Source organism: Anopheles arabiensis, chromosome X, assembly GCF_016920715.1.
Source record: "Anopheles arabiensis isolate DONGOLA chromosome X, AaraD3, whole genome shotgun sequence".
NCBI lineage: Eukaryota > Metazoa > Arthropoda > Insecta > Diptera > Culicidae > Anopheles > Anopheles arabiensis.
The window spans coordinates 8,695,227-8,713,285 of NC_053519.1; the positions used below are offsets into that span (position 1 = coordinate 8,695,227).

Sequence of the window (18,059 nt, forward strand, 5' to 3'; positions counted from 1 at the left end):
GGGACGATTGTCCACGGGAGAGAGCAAAAGTTTTGAGCACAAAAAAAAAAAAAAACAGTCGTTCCCTTCCTTATTTTAGCTTCAGGGGGCTTTTGGTAACGGGAAAACATCATCCCCTTCCGGGGTGGCGAAAAATAATGTCCAGCCAGTCGTACCGTTTGCATACGGGATTCTCGGTGTCGGTCTTTTAGGCGCTCTGCCGGTAAGGTTCTGATGGCGGATCGTGTGCAGTCGCCGTTGCGCGTCTGTTTTGTGAACAACGGAAACTATCCCCGGTACCCCGAAACACGGCCCAGCTAGTCCTGATAGTAGCACGGTTAATGATGCGCTATTAAAACTTTAGCTTTTGCGTAATTATTTCTCCAAACCATACGACACAGTTGGAGCCTGGACCGGGTGAGCATCTGAGTGTGTCGTTGTGTCGCTGCCGCCAATCTCCACGCTCCAAAACTTCGCTTCCACGGGCAACAAAAGGCGAATATGTGCTCTTTATTGCGTTTCTATTTGCTTACTTTATCGGCGCTTCTTGATTGCGTGTGTGTGCTTTTCGCATTCTCTCCCGCTCGCTCGCTGGCCCCGGATGTCCAAGGTAAACAGCGCAAACCGTCCTGCCGAGCTGCCAAACAAAAAACCCGTCGCAGCACTTTGACAAAACCGGAGATGTTGGCGGTAACAAAGCGAAGAACCCCGAAGCTATAACGACCAGGGGCCACATGTTCATAAAGCTGTCGAGCTGCTTGCCCAAAATATCCGGCTCTGGAGAAGGGAGCGCATCTCGTCCAGCAGCGGCATCCTCCCGCAGGAAACGGGAATGTGAGAAAGGAACGGGCAGGACGCAATAAAAGCACATCTCCAAAAAAAAAAAAAAAACAACAACAACCCATGTATTGCAAGGTCCCGCAAGGTAGTGGACTTGAATGAAACGAAATTGCATTTCAGCTTGGTTGGTTGTGCAATAAATATGTACATATCCTGAGCTGATTGCTAGTGTCACACCCATCCCGTAATGTCCGTATCCGGCAGATTGGACATTAGGGCTTTGTGCGTGTGTGTGTGTGTACAGTTGCATCCACCGAAATTATGAGCTATGCGATCGAGATGTTTGCCTGCGAATGAACGCCACCTTCGGGGTCGCTTTACGATTATTACGCCCGGTTTTGCAATGTGTGAGGTTTCTGTCAAACATTGGTAAGCAGCGCACTGGCTCATTCTGCTCCAAAGCATGTGGGCAAGTCCCTGGCTCTTGGTGGGGCTTTTGCCTTTTTTTATGTAGCTTTTTTTTCTTCTATGGAACCATCTGGTTTCGCGTGTGCCAGGCAGTGGGATTTATTGAGCTATCAGGAAATCGCATCCTGTCCCGAGCGCTCAATCCCAGACATCTCGTGCGGGGACGACGACGCTCAGTGTCAAGACGGTTGCAGTACCTTCGAAACCCATCGAGCCAAACAAAAGCACTCGTTCCCCCAAACACACAGAGCAAGAAGAATACCAAAAACTCGAACCTCCTTCTGAGCGTCGTGTCGAAAGCTGGGCTGCATGCGGAAGGAGCGTGGGATAGAGATAGAGAGGAAGCAGTGCACTTTTATTATTCCACTTCACCGGTGACCGGTTATCGTTTAATAACACGGGTCGAGGAGCTGCACGCGACGATTTCTTGCCCAAGGACGTTTGAAATACATTGCGCGAGCGCGACCAGTTCCGTTCCCATTCGGGCGGCGCCATTTTGTGTCGCCATGACAGGTTACGACTAGTATCTGGCTATTTATCCAACGGTCACGTTAAGTGAGTGCTAACGGGCGAGGGCAAACACGTAAGGATGGCGTGGTAGTGCTATCAGCGCCATCTGGCGCTTAATTGAGTTCGCCAACTGATGGCAATCTGGCGAAGCTGAGTGAGCAACCGGTACAAGAGCTTGCCTTCGTCCCTGCAACCGCGGTTCGCGCTTTTTTTTGTGTTTTTGCGTTAAAGTCTCAATAAATTCGATTCATTTCCTATTATTCTTTGTTTCCCCTCTGTTTGGCGTAGTGCAATACATTTCGGGCAAACAGGTAATGTGGCAGTGGTGGCTGAAAACCGATCACCAACCAGGGAAAAAGCGAATCACCGCAAGCGCTACCGATTTATACGCGAAAATGGCATTGCAACGAGAAATCCATTAAAATCATTTGGAGAATGGTTAAAGTCTTACATATGAAAACTCTATCCTTATATCTCTTTCTGTGAATTCCAATCTTGAGTTTGGGCAGTTTGATTGGTTTAACGACGCACCACGGACGAGATAGCCCCAGGATGCGATATTCAAATTTGGCTTTTTCCATCAGTTGGGGGACAATTTTGCGTGTTTTTTGCTTCCTGATAATGTTATATGGCAGGATTCGAAAGTAACTACAGTGACTCAATCGGTACACTGGACACCCATACCGTCGTACGTAATAGGTAATGGAATTGACTGAGAAATTTACCAGAAATTACTCGCTAGAAATTCCCCAACATTTTAGTTAGGCACTATCAAAAGTTAAGCACTATCAAAAGTAATAGAAACGATGCTAATGTTTAATCATGCTTCATGTATTTATGGCAAATCCAGATGTCTTGTTAACCACATCAAAGTGCCAATAACTTATTGGGAGTTACATTATTTACTTATCTTTAATTTGCTAAGGTTTAGAGGCCATTTCCAAGTTTATTTTCATACAAAATGACCGTAGAAATGTGGGCTGTAAATGTAATAAAACGTTTAGACACCTTTAATACATAACATAACCTATTCTGCTCTTTCTGTTGTAGAAAAACTAACAAGCATTCGTAATTTTATTCTTCAATCTCCTACTACCTATAATCAATGCTTTAAGATGCAAAAAATAGTGGACTTTTTATTGAGATCATTGATTGAAGCGTTTGCTTGGTGGTTGATTTCGAGCATGATTACCATTATGTTTTGCTTACCTTCCCAGAAGATGTAGAAAGAGTATCTGATCAGCAACAAATATAAAACGCAAAGATTACCAGTTCTGAGAATTCCACAATCGAGCGGAACATTTTCCGGGAACGGTTCGGTTTGGGCTTGTCCGATTGCCCGAGTGAGCATAATTTTCGCTACAGAATTGCCGGAACCGGTAGCATGAGCAGAAACAGGACGTGTGATGAGAACGTACCGAAATACCCGAGAATATTATGAGCTATGCAAATTGCATCGCGGCTACAAATTCCCACCATGAACGGACATTGTAAACATGGCACTAGCAGCAGAACATTTACTTCACATTAAGCGAGAACATTTACTTCACATTTGCCGCGTAACAAGTTCTCCCCTGCACAAGCAAACACTCAAAATAGCATATTGGTTTTGTAACAAACCATCACCGGGCGGCAGGCCGCTCTAGCTGGAAAACTGCACCGCGCAAAACCACTCTGCGCTACTAGATTCGTAAATAAATAACAGCAACTACGATTTACTGTTTTGGTCCTTCGGTGTGCACACTGTCACTGTTGCTGCAGCTTGCTCGGCGGGACAAACTTTAGCTCCGAACTGGGGGATAAAACCCGTGGCGCGCCTCTCGGGGACCACTCGGGCGTACAAAGTTTGAATTAATATTTGAGTGCATGAAAACAAATGTTCATCCGTTTGCAGTTTGCAGGCGTGTGCTGTAGAGCAGGAGCGAGATTATCCTTTCTGCGATAGTTTTGGACAACCTATTTTTTTTTTTTTCAAAAAACACAACAACATAATTTATATAGGAAAAACATAATTTGCTTTTAAAAACTCTCACCGCTCCAAGACATCTGCTTTGGTGCCATCCATCAATACCGTAACGCTGATAGGGAGGAGGGGGGAAATACTTTTGTTACGTAATGTAAAATGAACAAATGAGTAATAAACGATGAATTTTCTTTTTGACTTAACAACCTTTGCGATTATGCCGGCTTAAAACAGATTTGGCTACATTTTATGTACCACGCAGCCGAATATTTCGTCGTTCCTTGGCCTAGGCCGGTTCATACGAGGGTTGAACTCGCCACGGAATTTGGAACTACCACGGATGGAAAAATTTACCAAATAATCAAAATCAGTGGCACGCATTTGATGAAAGTGGCAAACGATCCGCAGGTGACGTCACGCAATTCGAATCAAATGGTACGAGATTCAACTGTACCGCTGAAAACAGGTGCAATATGAATCCAATTACTTTGAAATCCAATTCGTTTCAAACAAACTGGAAATAGAGTTAATGCAGTTAGCCCTGTTTTCTTCAGAGTTAATCATTTAGTTGTAGTTTTATGGATACTAAAAAAAATGCAGCCGAAACTGATGTAAACAGAACCGATTTTGTTCTTTATTTATAACACATACGTAACATGTTAAGCATCACATGTTATGTGAAATAGAATAATTAATTTCATGATAATGTAATATCTAAATCCAATGAAGTTTTTTTTTTCTGAAAAGACTGACATAAAAAAAAACATAGAAAATCTGATTGGAAAATAAAATTGGAGCTTTGAAGCAGAAGCTATTGGAAAGCCGCCTTTCTGGTTGTTTTGAAGCTAGTAGCTATTGGAGTGCCAGCAACCAGCAGGAGCAAAACATTCATGAAGTGACAATGCAGCGCCAGGAAGAAGAAGAAGAAGACGCGAGATTTGTTCAACCATTTTCGGTTGTTTACGACCAGCGAGAGCCGTTTGAGGCATATATCCGGGCAGGAAGCGCTCAAATGCTTACATTTGATACTTCAACCGTTGGCAAGTGAGATGATGTGTGTGAGTGTGGTCGTTTTTTTTTTTGGTTTTTCTATTCTGGGGCGAGGAGGAAGGGGGCAAAAAGACGAACGAGTGAAGCCGCTCACAAGTGCTCGTAAATAATGATGGCACACTCGTATGACAAAAAACACCGAGACGGCAGTGTATGTGTAAGGGGAGCTTAGTAGCGAACGAAAAGTGAATGTGTGGGAAAGCGAACCGACGGCTACTCGAACGGCAATAGTGAAGGAAATTATCTACGTCCCAGCACTGTCACACACACACACACACACACATACACTGACACGTGGCAGGACAGGGCGAGGGACAGGGTGCTTGTCACACAAATGATGACAAATGTACGCACGAGACGAGAATATAATGGATTCGAGCGAGGGGGCGGTGTGTGTGTGTGAGCGTACCGAAGCGAAGGCATACTGCACTTGAAAGAGGGGGAAAGACGGGTGGGTAGTAGGCACACACTTGTTCGCGCTAGCCCATTAGCCATCGCCGATTAGTGGCACAGAAAATTGTTTCATGTCCCCAGATCACGTCCGCCTCGTCCGGCTTCATCGTCCGCCTTATCAAACCCCCCTTTGGTTTCCCTTTTTCTCTCTCTCTCTCTCTCTCTCTCACACACACACACACACACCCCTCCCCCAATCACCCATGCTGTCTATCGATTGCTTTTGTGCCAGTGATTTTCACGCCCACCCACACTAACTTTTCGACCAACCTTTGCAGCCGCCTGTCCAAGGTGGGAGGCGCAAGCGGCAACCCAGCAGCAGCCGGTGGCGGGACGGCCGAGCAGCAGGGCGGAGCAGCCGGTTCCGCGACCGCCAACCTGGCCGGCAACGCCCGGACATACGATCTGTACGACGCGGAGGCGGACGTCAACCGCGAAAAGCGCACCCAGCGGCATCTCGGCGCGATGGCCTCCTCCCAGGTGCTGTGCGTCTGTCCGCTAATGATCCTCAGGTGAGTCGGGGGTAGCAGGGGGAGGAGGGAAATGGGATGCAGGGTACAGGGTACAGCGCAACATTCGGCGGCTCCAGCAAAGGTTCCAGCCGCGATGAAGGGCGTTGAGACGGAGAGAACAGAGAGAGAGAGGCGTTGAGGACGAAACGGACCGGGATCCATTAAGTATGGGACCGGGCGTACACACTGCTGACATTAATTGTGTCAAGCTCTTTTTTCTATCGCACTCTCTCTCTCTTTCTCTGTCTTTCTCTTTCACTCCCTAATGTCCACGTGGCGGCACGTGGTCCTTGCCGGTACCGCCCGGAGCAGCCAGCGCAGGATGTAAAATATTCATTATGAATCATTCACTTTGCCGCCATTTCCGCTGTGTTTCTAGGAGCGCTAGGGGGAGATGGGGGAGGGGGACAAGCGTGTCAGACCTTCATCTCCAAAGACACACAGACACACGGCGATGGAAAGCAACATCAACAACAACAAAAACAGCCGCCTGAAAGACTATCGTTTCCTTTTCATGTTGACGCGATGGGCAGACGGATGTCCATCCCGGCTAGAAGTTCCCAACGCTCGTCGCGAATTTCTTGCTAACGAATCGCTAACACACACACACGCACGAAGCCACATAATACAATTCAATTGTAGTCAGCGCGAAAGCACTCTCACGGCCGCCGGCTCTTGGGCAGGTTTGGCACCCATTTCCAACAATTTCCAACACTCGATGTGTGTGTGTGTGTGTGTGTGTGTGTGTGTGTGTGTGTGTGTGTGTGTGTGTGTGTGTGTGTGTGTGTGTGTGTGTGTGTGTGTGTGTGTGTGTGTGTGTGTGTGTGTGTGTGTGCGCTAATGTCCCTGTTTTCGGTGGTGCCCCAAACCATCTATCATTGTGTCTTGTTTTCAATTGCGAAGATTGCCATTGAGGACGGTACCGGTACTGCTCGGGGCCAGCCCTTAAAGCCTGGGTGCTTAAGGGCCTTCAGGCTCCGCGGACGGCTCGCAGCAACCGAACTGAGCTACCGAAAATCCTGGAAACGTCTAATCTGCTTTACAATTCACACCATTTGCTATGGTTGCCTATCTCCTTTCTTTCTCCTATCTTTTTTTTGTATTTTTTTAGTATGTCCGTTTTTATTGTTGTTGTGGGATGATAACTTTACCTGAACGAATTCCGTATAAAAGCCGTTTTCGTTTCGAACTCTCAAGCTCCATTTTTATTTCTGATTCGGTAAGGGAAACATTTGACTACGAGGCACAGTGAGCAGGTGCAGGACTGAAAGTCCAAAAATTATTTATCATATTTATTTAATCCGAAGAAAGCAATGTAATCTAAAGTATCCAACTAAGAGAAACACTAAATTTTAGTCCCCTAGTCGTGTGATTTATTAAGATAGAGACTCTTAAACCTTAAACCTTTATAACTTACATTATTTTCAACTTACTAACGTACTTACTCATCCGGCGCTACAACCGCTTTGCGATCTTGGCCTGCCTCAGGAGTGTCCGAAATCGCTCACGGTTTCACGCCTTCGTCTGCCAGTCCGTTATCCCGGCCTTAATGGCGGACGCCTCCACGCCATCTTGCCACTTCAGTTTGGGCCTACCACGCCTCCTCTGTTCTTGTCGACGGCCTAAAAAAACTTTACGTGCTGAGTCGTCCGTTTCCATGCGTACAACATGACCAGCCCACCGGAGCCAGGTGAGCTTGATACACTGTACGACAGTGAGGTCGCCGTACATCCCGTATAGCTCGTCATTATAGCGGCTCCTCGATTATTCTTCCACACATACGGGACCAAGTATCCTTCTGAGCATCTTCCTCTCGAATGCGGCTAAGAGAGTTTCGTGCGATTTTAACAGTGTTCATGTCTCAGAGGCGTATGTGAGTACCGCTACTATATAGGTACTATATAGTCCCAGCTTCGTCGCGACAGGTTCTTTGGGGTGAACTGATTTTTCAGGCTGTAAAATGACGGGCTGGCAACCTTTGACAAAAGATAGGTGAATTTTGAGAAGACTTTTAAGTTAAGTAAGCCTACGTAAGTTTGGATTATTATTGATATGGTCTTTGAAGCTGTCACCATCACTTTGGTCTTTGCCTCCTTTATCTGCAATCCGAGGCTCTCTGCCATCTGCTCGATCCCTTGGTAGGCTTTTACTACATAGGAGAGCCGCAGACCAATGATGTCTATATCATCGACGTATGCCAGGATCTGGGTTGACTTGTAGAAGTTCGTTCTCGAAGTCTCCACCCTCGAGTTACGGATGGGATCCTCTCTAGTGCCAGGTTAAATAGGAGACAGGCAAGCTACCGTGGTGGTAGCAAAAGGTCCTGAGAGTTTTCCATCCACCCCGTACCTGGCAAGTGACGTTGATCATAGTCATTGTAACTAGCCTTATCAGTTTGGACGGGATTCCACAAGAGCTCATAGCGTCATACAGCTTTACCCTGGCTATGCTATCTCTTTAATGCACTTTGGGATAAATGAAAACATGACGTTGTTTGGACATGTTTTCGAGCAGGTACTCGAATCTAATGCTAGCCGTGAGGCTGAAAATCGCACTCTAGTCTTGTGTGTGGTTTTGTATGGGGTGTTTACATGATTGCAGTTGCCAGCTGTCAAACTCTATATAAAAAAGCAAGCTAGTATCTTGAGAGGCCACTTTATTAGAAGGCCTGTCTGCATTGAGTGCTTTGAATATCAAGTATATGACGATCACAAAATAATTGTCCCATTCGTTGGAATGATCTAGCGATCTATTATAAACAAGGCTATTCACAAGGTCAGACAAGAAAATGTATTATATATGTAAGGATTTTTTTCAATAATTATAATCTTTATTATCTATTCAAAAAATATCAATATTTTGTTTGTTTTACACGCTTTGGTGTGCATAAGAAATCATCAATTGAATGAAACTTACCTTTATCCCGCATTCTGTTCTAAGCCACCCACTGTGCGAGGGATTTGTGTTTGGATTTGTTCGTTTGGGCTGTCGGATTCGTTGACTCCACACGTGTGTACAGCTGTAAACAAATTACGGGCACAGCACGGCATTTATAAAGCACTTTCAAACCATGCACAACTAATGTTGAAGATGGTTTTATCGACGTCCTAGTAAACTCAGTAGTGCCATACTTGTTTATCTTAGTTTTTTTCCATTAATTTAACATTTATTTTGGAGTTTATAACACATTAGCGGGCTAAACATGTGATTGCAAGATGCTCGTTGACATCAGCATTGAGCAACAATCGTCTGACCGTCTGAAACTGACACTAACGCCCGTGCACCGCCGGACCGCTTGTGCCTTTGTGACTTGACAGCTTACCGGTTTACCCCGCTAGAGGGCGCCACACGTTGCGTAGAGCAAGGGCTGCCTGAAAGTGCACTAAAAGCTTCGTCAAACGTCAGTCGCTCGGCCCGAGCTGGCATAATGGGTCGAAGACGCCTGAGACCGTAAGCCTGACGTGATCTTCAATTATAAATGAATTGTCGTTGAAGCTTTACCCAACGAGAACTGTTAAGCTGATTACAGCAGTGGCTGCAGTGGTTCCTTCTTTTTTTTCTCTCTCTCTCTCTCTCTTTGTTTTTGTCCTATCGATAGTGTTTCCAGCGAATCTGGCATTCCCTCTGCCGGCATCGTTTTCCGCAATTTGGAGCGCATTTTTACCGAAACTACTCCCAGTGCATTCGCTGGCGAGTAATCCAATAATCGCACGCTGACGGCATCTTCTTTTTTTTTTAAACAAAAGAGGGCACACCAACTGCGCGGAAATGTATGAGCGCTTCGCTAAAAATAAGCCTTCGGTAAATACGTTCCGGGCTTCGCGTAGCGGCGAGAAAGTGAGCGAAAGGAAAAGCACAGACACACACTCACACACACACACACACACACAGGGGATAAACACTTCATGCAGCATCGGGTGAAGCGTAATCCCTTTAATGCTCGAACCTGGGGTGCCGGGGTTTTCGTCTATTTTTGAGCAGCCTCCCAGCAGCCACTCAAGCCACTCGGCATCGCGATACGGACGGAATTTAATCGACTCACTTTGGCTACACGGCCAGAGACGAAGGTTTGCCCCCTACAAACAAGGAAAAGGCTACCGGCGTCCCTTCGAAACGCTACATTATAGGAGTATGTGTCTTTGTGTGAGTGTATGTGAAAATTAGCCAAAAGATTAATTAGACCCGAGACCCGATAAGCAGGCCCGACAGTGAGGACCCGGAAAGACGATGGCTGTGGCGTGGGTTTTTTTTTTTTGACGAAGCAGAGAGCCGGTTTCGGGCGTCACGTAATTAATGGGCGACCTCCCATCCCGGCCTGCCTTCAGTTAATGGTGGATTGCTCTCACCTTTTCGCTCCCCACGCGGTCTAATATGCGTCCTCTGGCCCATCCCCCCCCCCGCAGATGCTCGCTTAGCATCAAGATGGCTCAAGCAAGTGTCTTATCAGATCAAACCGCTCACGACGGAGCAGCACCAGCAGCGGCCCAAAAGTTCTGACAGCCTTGGCGCCTAGGCTGAAGCCACATCCACGGCGCTCCAGCATCGTTCACATCTGTGCCGTTTCCGGTGGGTTGCGGAATTAGCTGGTAACGAAGAAGTTAATATACATTACCGTACGACACACACACATACACACACACACGGGGTTCTGGTACAGTTTGGCTAACGTCTTGCAAAGCAGGACGTAGGTGGGGCACGAGGGCCCGGAGTATGATTGTGATCCTTTGCGACCTTCCGATGTATGAAGCCACGAACGAGGGAATGAACCGAAAACAAACACACGGGACCACACAAAATGGCGAGTGGATGGGAAAAAATGGATTAGAATGATCCGAGGCCGAGGCAATGTCCCGTGGGCGCGGCACCGGGGAGCAGGAAATAATTTACGCATTTTCTTTTGAAGTTGCGCTCTGTTTTTCTTCCATCGGGTTCGTTTTCATTTACTCTCTCCTTTTTTTGTGTGTGTGTGTGTGTTTTTTTTTTCACACACAGTGAAGGCGTGTGTGGGCTGGTATGAATAGGAGTCCATATATATATTTTCACCGTACGTGTGTGTGTGTGTTTGCCTTGTGCGAACATTCCCATTTTGGCGAGGAATGTTGTCTTTTTTATTTCATTTATTTCCTGTGTTGCGGTTCGTTTCTGCGTTCATTTATTTTTCCACCGGCCTTTTTCCCATCTATCGTGGTGGTGAGGGGAAAGGAAGGGAGCCGACCCGAGCCGAACAAAACCCTTGCGCGCCCGGGTGCTTGATAATGAGGATAATGGGAGCGATAGGTTAAATTATGAGACCGATGACGGCGCGCAGCACTGGCTGCGGGATGCTGTGGGACTGGTTCGTTGCTTACCTTGGCCCCTCCACCGTAGAGTACTGCTTGCGCCCGAGCCAGTCCCATCGGCGACATTAAAAGCAGAACCGGACCGGGTCCGGCTGGTTTGGGTTTTATTTGTTCCCTCCCATCGGGAGCGCTGCGGGTTGCGGACACTTTGGGTTTTGCATTACGGAGCCAATTAATTAACTTCGTTTTGTATGTGTGTATTTGTGTGTGTGTCTGTGTACCTTGCTCATCAGCCCCGAATGCCTTTTTGACCACTCGATCTCGGCCACTCCATCTACTTGGTCCAGCTTTCCCGTGCGGCAGATGAATTGAGCTGGGCTGGCCTAACGGGTACTTTGCGTCTACGTTAAGGGGCATCGATCAAACCTGGCTCACTAGAAAGGTACTAGCAACCTTTTGGTGTTGCGCCTGCCATCTGTGACTACCGCGGGAGGACAACTCTGCTCATCAGCGTGAATGTGAATGGGCGGAAATGGACCGGTTGACTGATGAAGTTATGCACTCTCGCGGCTGGATTTGTTCTGTTTCTTTGTTTTTATTTGTATTACCTCCAACAATGAGCTAAACTGTAAGTTCAGTTCTGGGTAGATGGTTGCTTTGAGTGACGGGAACTATCAGTTGTCGGAATTTGCTTCGTATTTATATCATTTCATGTAAAAGCTTTTAGCTCTGGGGCGGGAGGAGTCAGCACTCCATTTAAATGCATAGCAGAGATGGTTGTTGCAATTTGTATTTGATTTACCTTGTACATTGCTATCTTTTTGCTGATGCATTAACAATCAATTCTGAGTATTTGTTTGATGAACAAACTAACAGAGTGGTTCAGGGTTAACCGGAAAACATTTGCATCTCGATGGTCTTTGGCTGGGAGCCTGAGGGTATGCATAACCAATTATTTGTGACCCTTTGTACCAGCACTGTTCATCACAAAGAAACATTGTGAAACATTGGACAAGAACAGGCAAGAACTGTTCATTACAAAGAAACATTGTGAAACATTGGACAAGAACACTCAAGAACTCCATAAAACAAGAAGAGTCTTACATTACCTCCAGACGACGAACATCTTTTGACAAAGAGCTTTAACAACTATAAAAACATATCTAAATGGTAAGATTTTTATACATCAACAGTGTACATCAAATAGGTGCCACTCGCAGTAGGTACAGTGAATCTTGTTAAGCAACATACATGAACAAATCAATGTTCCAATAGTGCCTCGCCTTGTGGATCTACTGCGGATCTTAGGCTCGACTTGCGTTGGTTCTATTTTTAGCAGTGCTATTCAATGATTGAGTTATCGTTATTATTAAGCTATTGACAGGCAAAAGAATGTTAATGACCGCAATAACACGTCTTCTTGTCCGGTGGTTTAATCATCCTGAGACACAAATGGGAAAGACGTAGACTCTGTCGTTAGTGAAAGATATACACCGATTTTTAAATATTTTACTTCTAATATCAATTGTTGATGAACATGCGTCATCAAATACCTAAAGTAAGGATAATCGTAAATCGTAAACACTCGATGATGAAGCACTTCAAGAAACCCAATATTTTGCCAGGACTTGGACTACTTTAATCTTACAAAAAAGAACAGACACTGATACGGCATCATTCAGGAATAGATCAGAGATCTATCGGATTGCAAAGATCAAAAAGTGTAATTTTGATTTCATGAAAAAATGGCCTGCATGACCTTTTAACTTTAACCAAGCTGGGTTTGTTTGAGGGAAATACAACATCGATCAAATCCTCACTATACGGCAGATCCTCTGGAAGTGCCGAGAGTGCCAGAACCCACACGCACCATCTGCACCATCAAGGCGGCCTACGACATCATAGGCCGACATCATAGCTCATCATGCAGCGGTACCACTTTCCTGGAAAGTTGATCCGGCTGTTAGAGGCCACCATGAACGGGATGCAGTGCAAGGTGAGAGTGTCGAACTTGATGTCGCAATCGATCGATTCTCACTGGGGTCTGAGGCGAAATCCGGAGACCCTTTTGTGCATTGTGGAAATCCAGAAGACTTCGAGACTGCAAGAGATGTGAGATATAGCACACCGTCCGTCGATCTGGGCGTATTTGAGCGACGCATCCTTCGAACCATCTTTGGCGGTGTGTTCGAGCATGGAGCTTGGAGGAGAAAGATGAACCACGTGAGCCTGCTGAACTCCAGGCGAACCGGACGTTCTGACGTCGGCGAAGATAGGATACGATTGCTGGGATATGTTATAAGGATAAAGGACTCATGCCCCACCAACCTCCATTTTGACACGAGACGCAGAGGAGTACAGCGAACTCTGGATGGGATCAGGGCACCTTTAACAAGACCTGTTGGAGATCACTCCACACGCAAGACCTGTTGGAGATCGGGTGTCTACATGGATGCGAGGCTGCAGTCAGGGTGTGAGTGAGCAGACCAAGAAGAGAGAGAAAGATAGAGAGAGGAAGAGAGAGAGAGAGAGAGAGAGAGAGAGACCGGAGACACCTAGTTTGCTGAGGTAGCGGACTTGGGTAGCTTTCAAAAAGGGAATTCAAAAATGTTTTTCTGTAATCTGAAGCAACGTCAGCTGTTACTTCTCGATACATCAATAATGCTTTAGTTTCTGCATTCTACGAAGTCTTCATACACTTGCAATTCCCTAGTATACGTCGAACTGTCGATGCAAACTACCAAGAATATTTTTCATGCACGTGCCAGGAAGTGAAAGTCAATAGGTACTGTTAAAACAGAGTAAACCTCTTCAATGTGAAACGTTTTCTGCAGGTGTCCGGGATCTTTCCCAAACAAGGAAAAGTTCAAAACTACCCTACTTTACCCTACAACCATCAGTCTGGTCAGAATTTTGGAGGTCCTAGCATGCCTGTCTTCGGGGTGGTCCCGTGGTACAGTCGTCAACGCGAACGACTCAATACCATGCCCGTCATGGGTTCAAGCCCAGAATGGACCGTTTCACACTGGACATGATAATGAATTAAGTCTCGAAAGCCTGTATAGGCCGGCATGTCAGCGTTACGTCAAATAGAAGAAGAATAAGAAGAAGAAGAAGAAGCATGCCTTGCTCTGCTGCTTACTTAACATTTGCTATTGTTGCTTTATATTCTAATTTTGAACAATTATCTGTTTATATCAGCAATGCGGAGCTATTACCGTTGCAGCTGAATAATTTAATTTACACAATGTTGTGATGCATCAAGTTTACAATGCGGCCAAACGCGTTCGGTATTTCTAGCCGTGCTATTCCATTCCCCAATTTGTTGGGGTGTCAATTTATCAGAACTTCCGGCAGCTCTAGGAACCAGCACTCTACTCAACCCCTAGCACACCCATCGCCCCTCAGGGCAGAGCAAAAAGGTCGCAATTAAGTTGAATCTAATCAAATCAGACACACCTACACAACGCACTCCACTCCTAGCGGCCGCAAAAGTACTCGCCAACATACAGATGCCTACGAAACCTTCCCCCGCATGCTGTGAGTGGTGCACACGGGGCACGAGTATCGAAAAGTGGACATTCGCGGAAAAGCAATCAGTTTGATGTACGCTGGCGCGAATACGCTTCCGATAGCCGGTGCTATTGTTTCATGTTTGTTGGCGCCTCCCATTGCAAGCTCGGCCCCCAAAAGGCCCCATTTGCATGATGAAATGCGGGCAAACTGCTTTTGTGCGCCACTAAGCTGGCCCCGAAGGCAAATTGTAACAGTAGTTTTGCAACCAGGGACCAGTGCCAACAGGGGGCATCATGTTTTGATTCCACGTGTGGCAGCCTCCCGCTTTCTGGGAATATGTCTTCCCTGTGTGCACTTTTTTGGTGCTGTATTTGCGGGTGTTTGGGGCAGGGCGCCTCTTTCTGAAAGGAATTTAATTGGAATTCCTATCGATTGTGCTGCGTAGCGAAACGGATCCAAGTTTGTGTGAGCTCCTTATGTGTGCGCTCGTTCGCTTCCTCCGTACGGTGCGCATCCCACCGAACAAGAGGCAAAAATCGGTCCTCTCCTCTTTTTAAAGAGCTTTTCGAGACACTTGGCACTACATTCCTGCCCACGTTGTTATTCTCGTTTTCGGGTTTTTTTTTGTTGTTGTTGTTGTTTGGGACGGGCCGAAATTTGAGCTGAAATACGTAAAACCGAGTCGGAAAAGAAAGATATTAAACTTTCATATATTGCCCTTGACTTTAAGCTGCTGCTCTCGTCGCGTGCCCCTTTGGGCGCGGAGGGGAAGCTCGCTGCTGCGCGATATTCAATTATTGTGTCCGCTTATCGGGCCGTTTCCATCGGGCCGTTGCCATTGCGGCTCCATTAGCGTGGATTGGTCACGTCGAAGCGTATTAAACCGGCCATAAGGCATCCAACCGGCCCTCTCCCTGCTCGTCACTGTACTTTTCCCCTTTTTTTTGCCATGCGTCGGAGCAATAAAAATAGGACGAACATTTTCTGGCAAGCGAAAAATGGCCGACAGTACCTTAAATTGCTCGAATGCGAAGTAACGCTGCTTCCGTAAACAGTTACATAAAGCAGTGCACGCTCTCCAAGCCGTGCCGGTACGATGTAAAATCTCAAAAAAGTTCCACGTTCCACCGGGGAACGGAGAACACGGTGAGAGGGGAGAAGATATTGACGAACGTCGGCGTAACGCGCGCGTTGTGCCCCGGCAAATATCCGCACGGGTGCAAACATTCCACCACCTTGACGGCTGCCAGTCACAGTCGCGCGTTCGGGTTTTAATCGCGCAAACGATTGCGTTCGGAACTGCCGCACGGAACGAGACGTGGCACGATGTTTCCTGTCGTTCAAATTTTGTTTTTTTTTTTTCTTTCGTTCGCTGTACCGTCATGGCTTATTTTGGGCCGTCACAGTATTTATTGCCCGCCTTTGCCCATCCATTGCAAACGGGAAAGGAAAGCAATGAAGCAAATGGTGCTCCGCAGAATTGTATCATCTTTTGTAGTCTTTGATTTGTGTGTACTTGCTCGCTCGGGGATGACACACAAATACACAAATGATCAATTTTCAGTGGAAGGTGAGCAAAGATTAGGAATGGTATTTATTTAGTAGCAGTCTGTTCCTGCTCGGGGTGCTACTTCTTTTCCCGGGCGCGTTTGGATCGCAACAGGTACGCCCCTCCATGCTAATTTTCTTTCGGTTTCGGTTCCCCACACGCCCGCAAGGGTGCGCGAAAGGGACGCGGAAGGAAATTGATGGTTTAATAATTGAAAGTTTCAACAGTTTCGTTGAAACCTTCGTCTAGTAAAGGTGATTGATTTAGAGCAGCAACCAAACATTAACCATCCCGTGCTAAAAGTGAATGATTTTTCAATTTTAGTAAGGCTTTTTTATTTTGCGCTTGCATAAAACCAAATTTCAAATCAACGTTCAATCGCGTTGCTTCAAAATGTCACCGCACTTTCGAGGAATCGGTCACGCAAATTTCTGGCGAACTTCATTCCCAATAATAAAAGACACAGCGAGCGCACAGCAGACTTGTGATTGAAAAATGGTGATTGCCGATTACCGGGAACTCACAATCCCGGGCACGCAAACGGTTCGAAACGCACGGTGGCAGGTGGGGTTTGGTGCACATTTTGCTTGCGGTTACTTTAATGAAGTGAAATTGCAAATTAAATTAAGCGCACACAAAATGCTCGCTGTGCTCCGTTGCTGTTCCGTATCAGCTGCCGAAGTTTGGGTAATCATTGGTCATGACGCGTTACTGTATGTATATTGGCGTCGGGGTGCAAAACTATATGTCGCTTAATTAGCACGGTTTTACACCGAAATTTAGGAACTGTGTGTGGGTTTTAGGAGGCCAAATAGACACTGTATACACTGATTTTAAGGCTGCATTTGATGCCGTGCATCAATCTACTCTTGTCTACGTCGGATCGCCTGGGTGCATCAACGGACGTGTTAAGCTAGCTAGAAGCATGCCAAAACCGCCACAAATCTCGCGTAAAAATAGACAATGCCATTTCTGACGAATTTAAACGTTCTTCCAGTGTCCCTTCTAGAGCAGTAATTTGGCCCCCTTGCTGTTTATACTGTTTATTAACGACATTCAATTACTGTAATGACCGCAACAGAAGGCAAAATTCATGGAATGTCTTGGCTAAGTGGCGAGCGTCTAATCTGTTCAATCTGTGTGTCTGACAAATGTAGCCTACTGCTCACTAGCTCGCTCAATTTTGGAGTATAATTCAGTAACCTGAATATAACCCTTTCTGCTAGTTGGATCGGTGGACTTGAGTTGATAGAGCGCAGGTTCAATAGACTAGCTATTCGTCTAGCTGTACAGGAGTTTCTGAGTCAATTTCAATTGTCAACAACATTTTTCACTGCTTGCTGATATGTTTTTCAACAGATGTCAAATGTTGTATTTGCATCATAAACATTTTTCAGTTCTTTTCGTATGATTTTCAACACACCACATGCTGGACTGAGTTTGACAGTTATTTGTGATGTGTTGAAAATCATGCAGGGCTGCAAAATGTTATTGTCGATATTCATAAAAAAATCTGACTGAAACAAAATCCATATCAACGTCACGTACTCAATTGTGATAATCAGAGGTGATGCTCAGAATGGTTGGTGTGACCAATACATGCTCATGACATGTTTGCGACCATCGCTTGGTCAGTCACTATGTCATGACTTTTTTTTTTGCTGTGATCAGTTTTACAAAATGTCACTGACATAGTCATGACCAATTCCGGCTAAAACAAAATCATGTCAGCGTCACGAGCTCTACTGTGATGATCAGAGGCGAGCCTCAAGCGGCGAGCTTCATTTCAGTATTGAGTGTTGATGACTGTAACAGTGGCATTTGGTAGCACTGTTCACAGCCAGAAAAAAAGTCATGATTACGCTTGTGCCGGCACTAAGCTAAGCTTGTCAGTCAGAGTATCACGTTTGCCTCAATAATTCACATGTCGTGTTCAGCATGTCATGACGCACTTTTATTGACTATCAGCAATGAGCAGCAAGCTACCACGGATATGTTCA

General features: G+C 46.0%; 1 protein-coding gene across 4 annotated transcripts in view; it reads left to right on the plus strand.

The window, feature by feature from the left end:
- LOC120906701 (neuropeptide Y receptor type 2) overlaps positions 1-18,059 on the plus strand; it is an 83,367-nt gene that overhangs the window by 54,049 nt on the left and 11,259 nt on the right. For all 4 annotated transcript variants that reach the window (XM_040318568.1, XM_040318570.1, XM_040318572.1 and 1 more), the window contains one exon: positions 5,482-5,715. In XM_040318568.1, the coding sequence (XP_040174502.1) occupies positions 5,482-5,715 (234 nt within the window). The remainder of the gene's footprint in view (positions 1-5,481; positions 5,716-18,059) is intronic.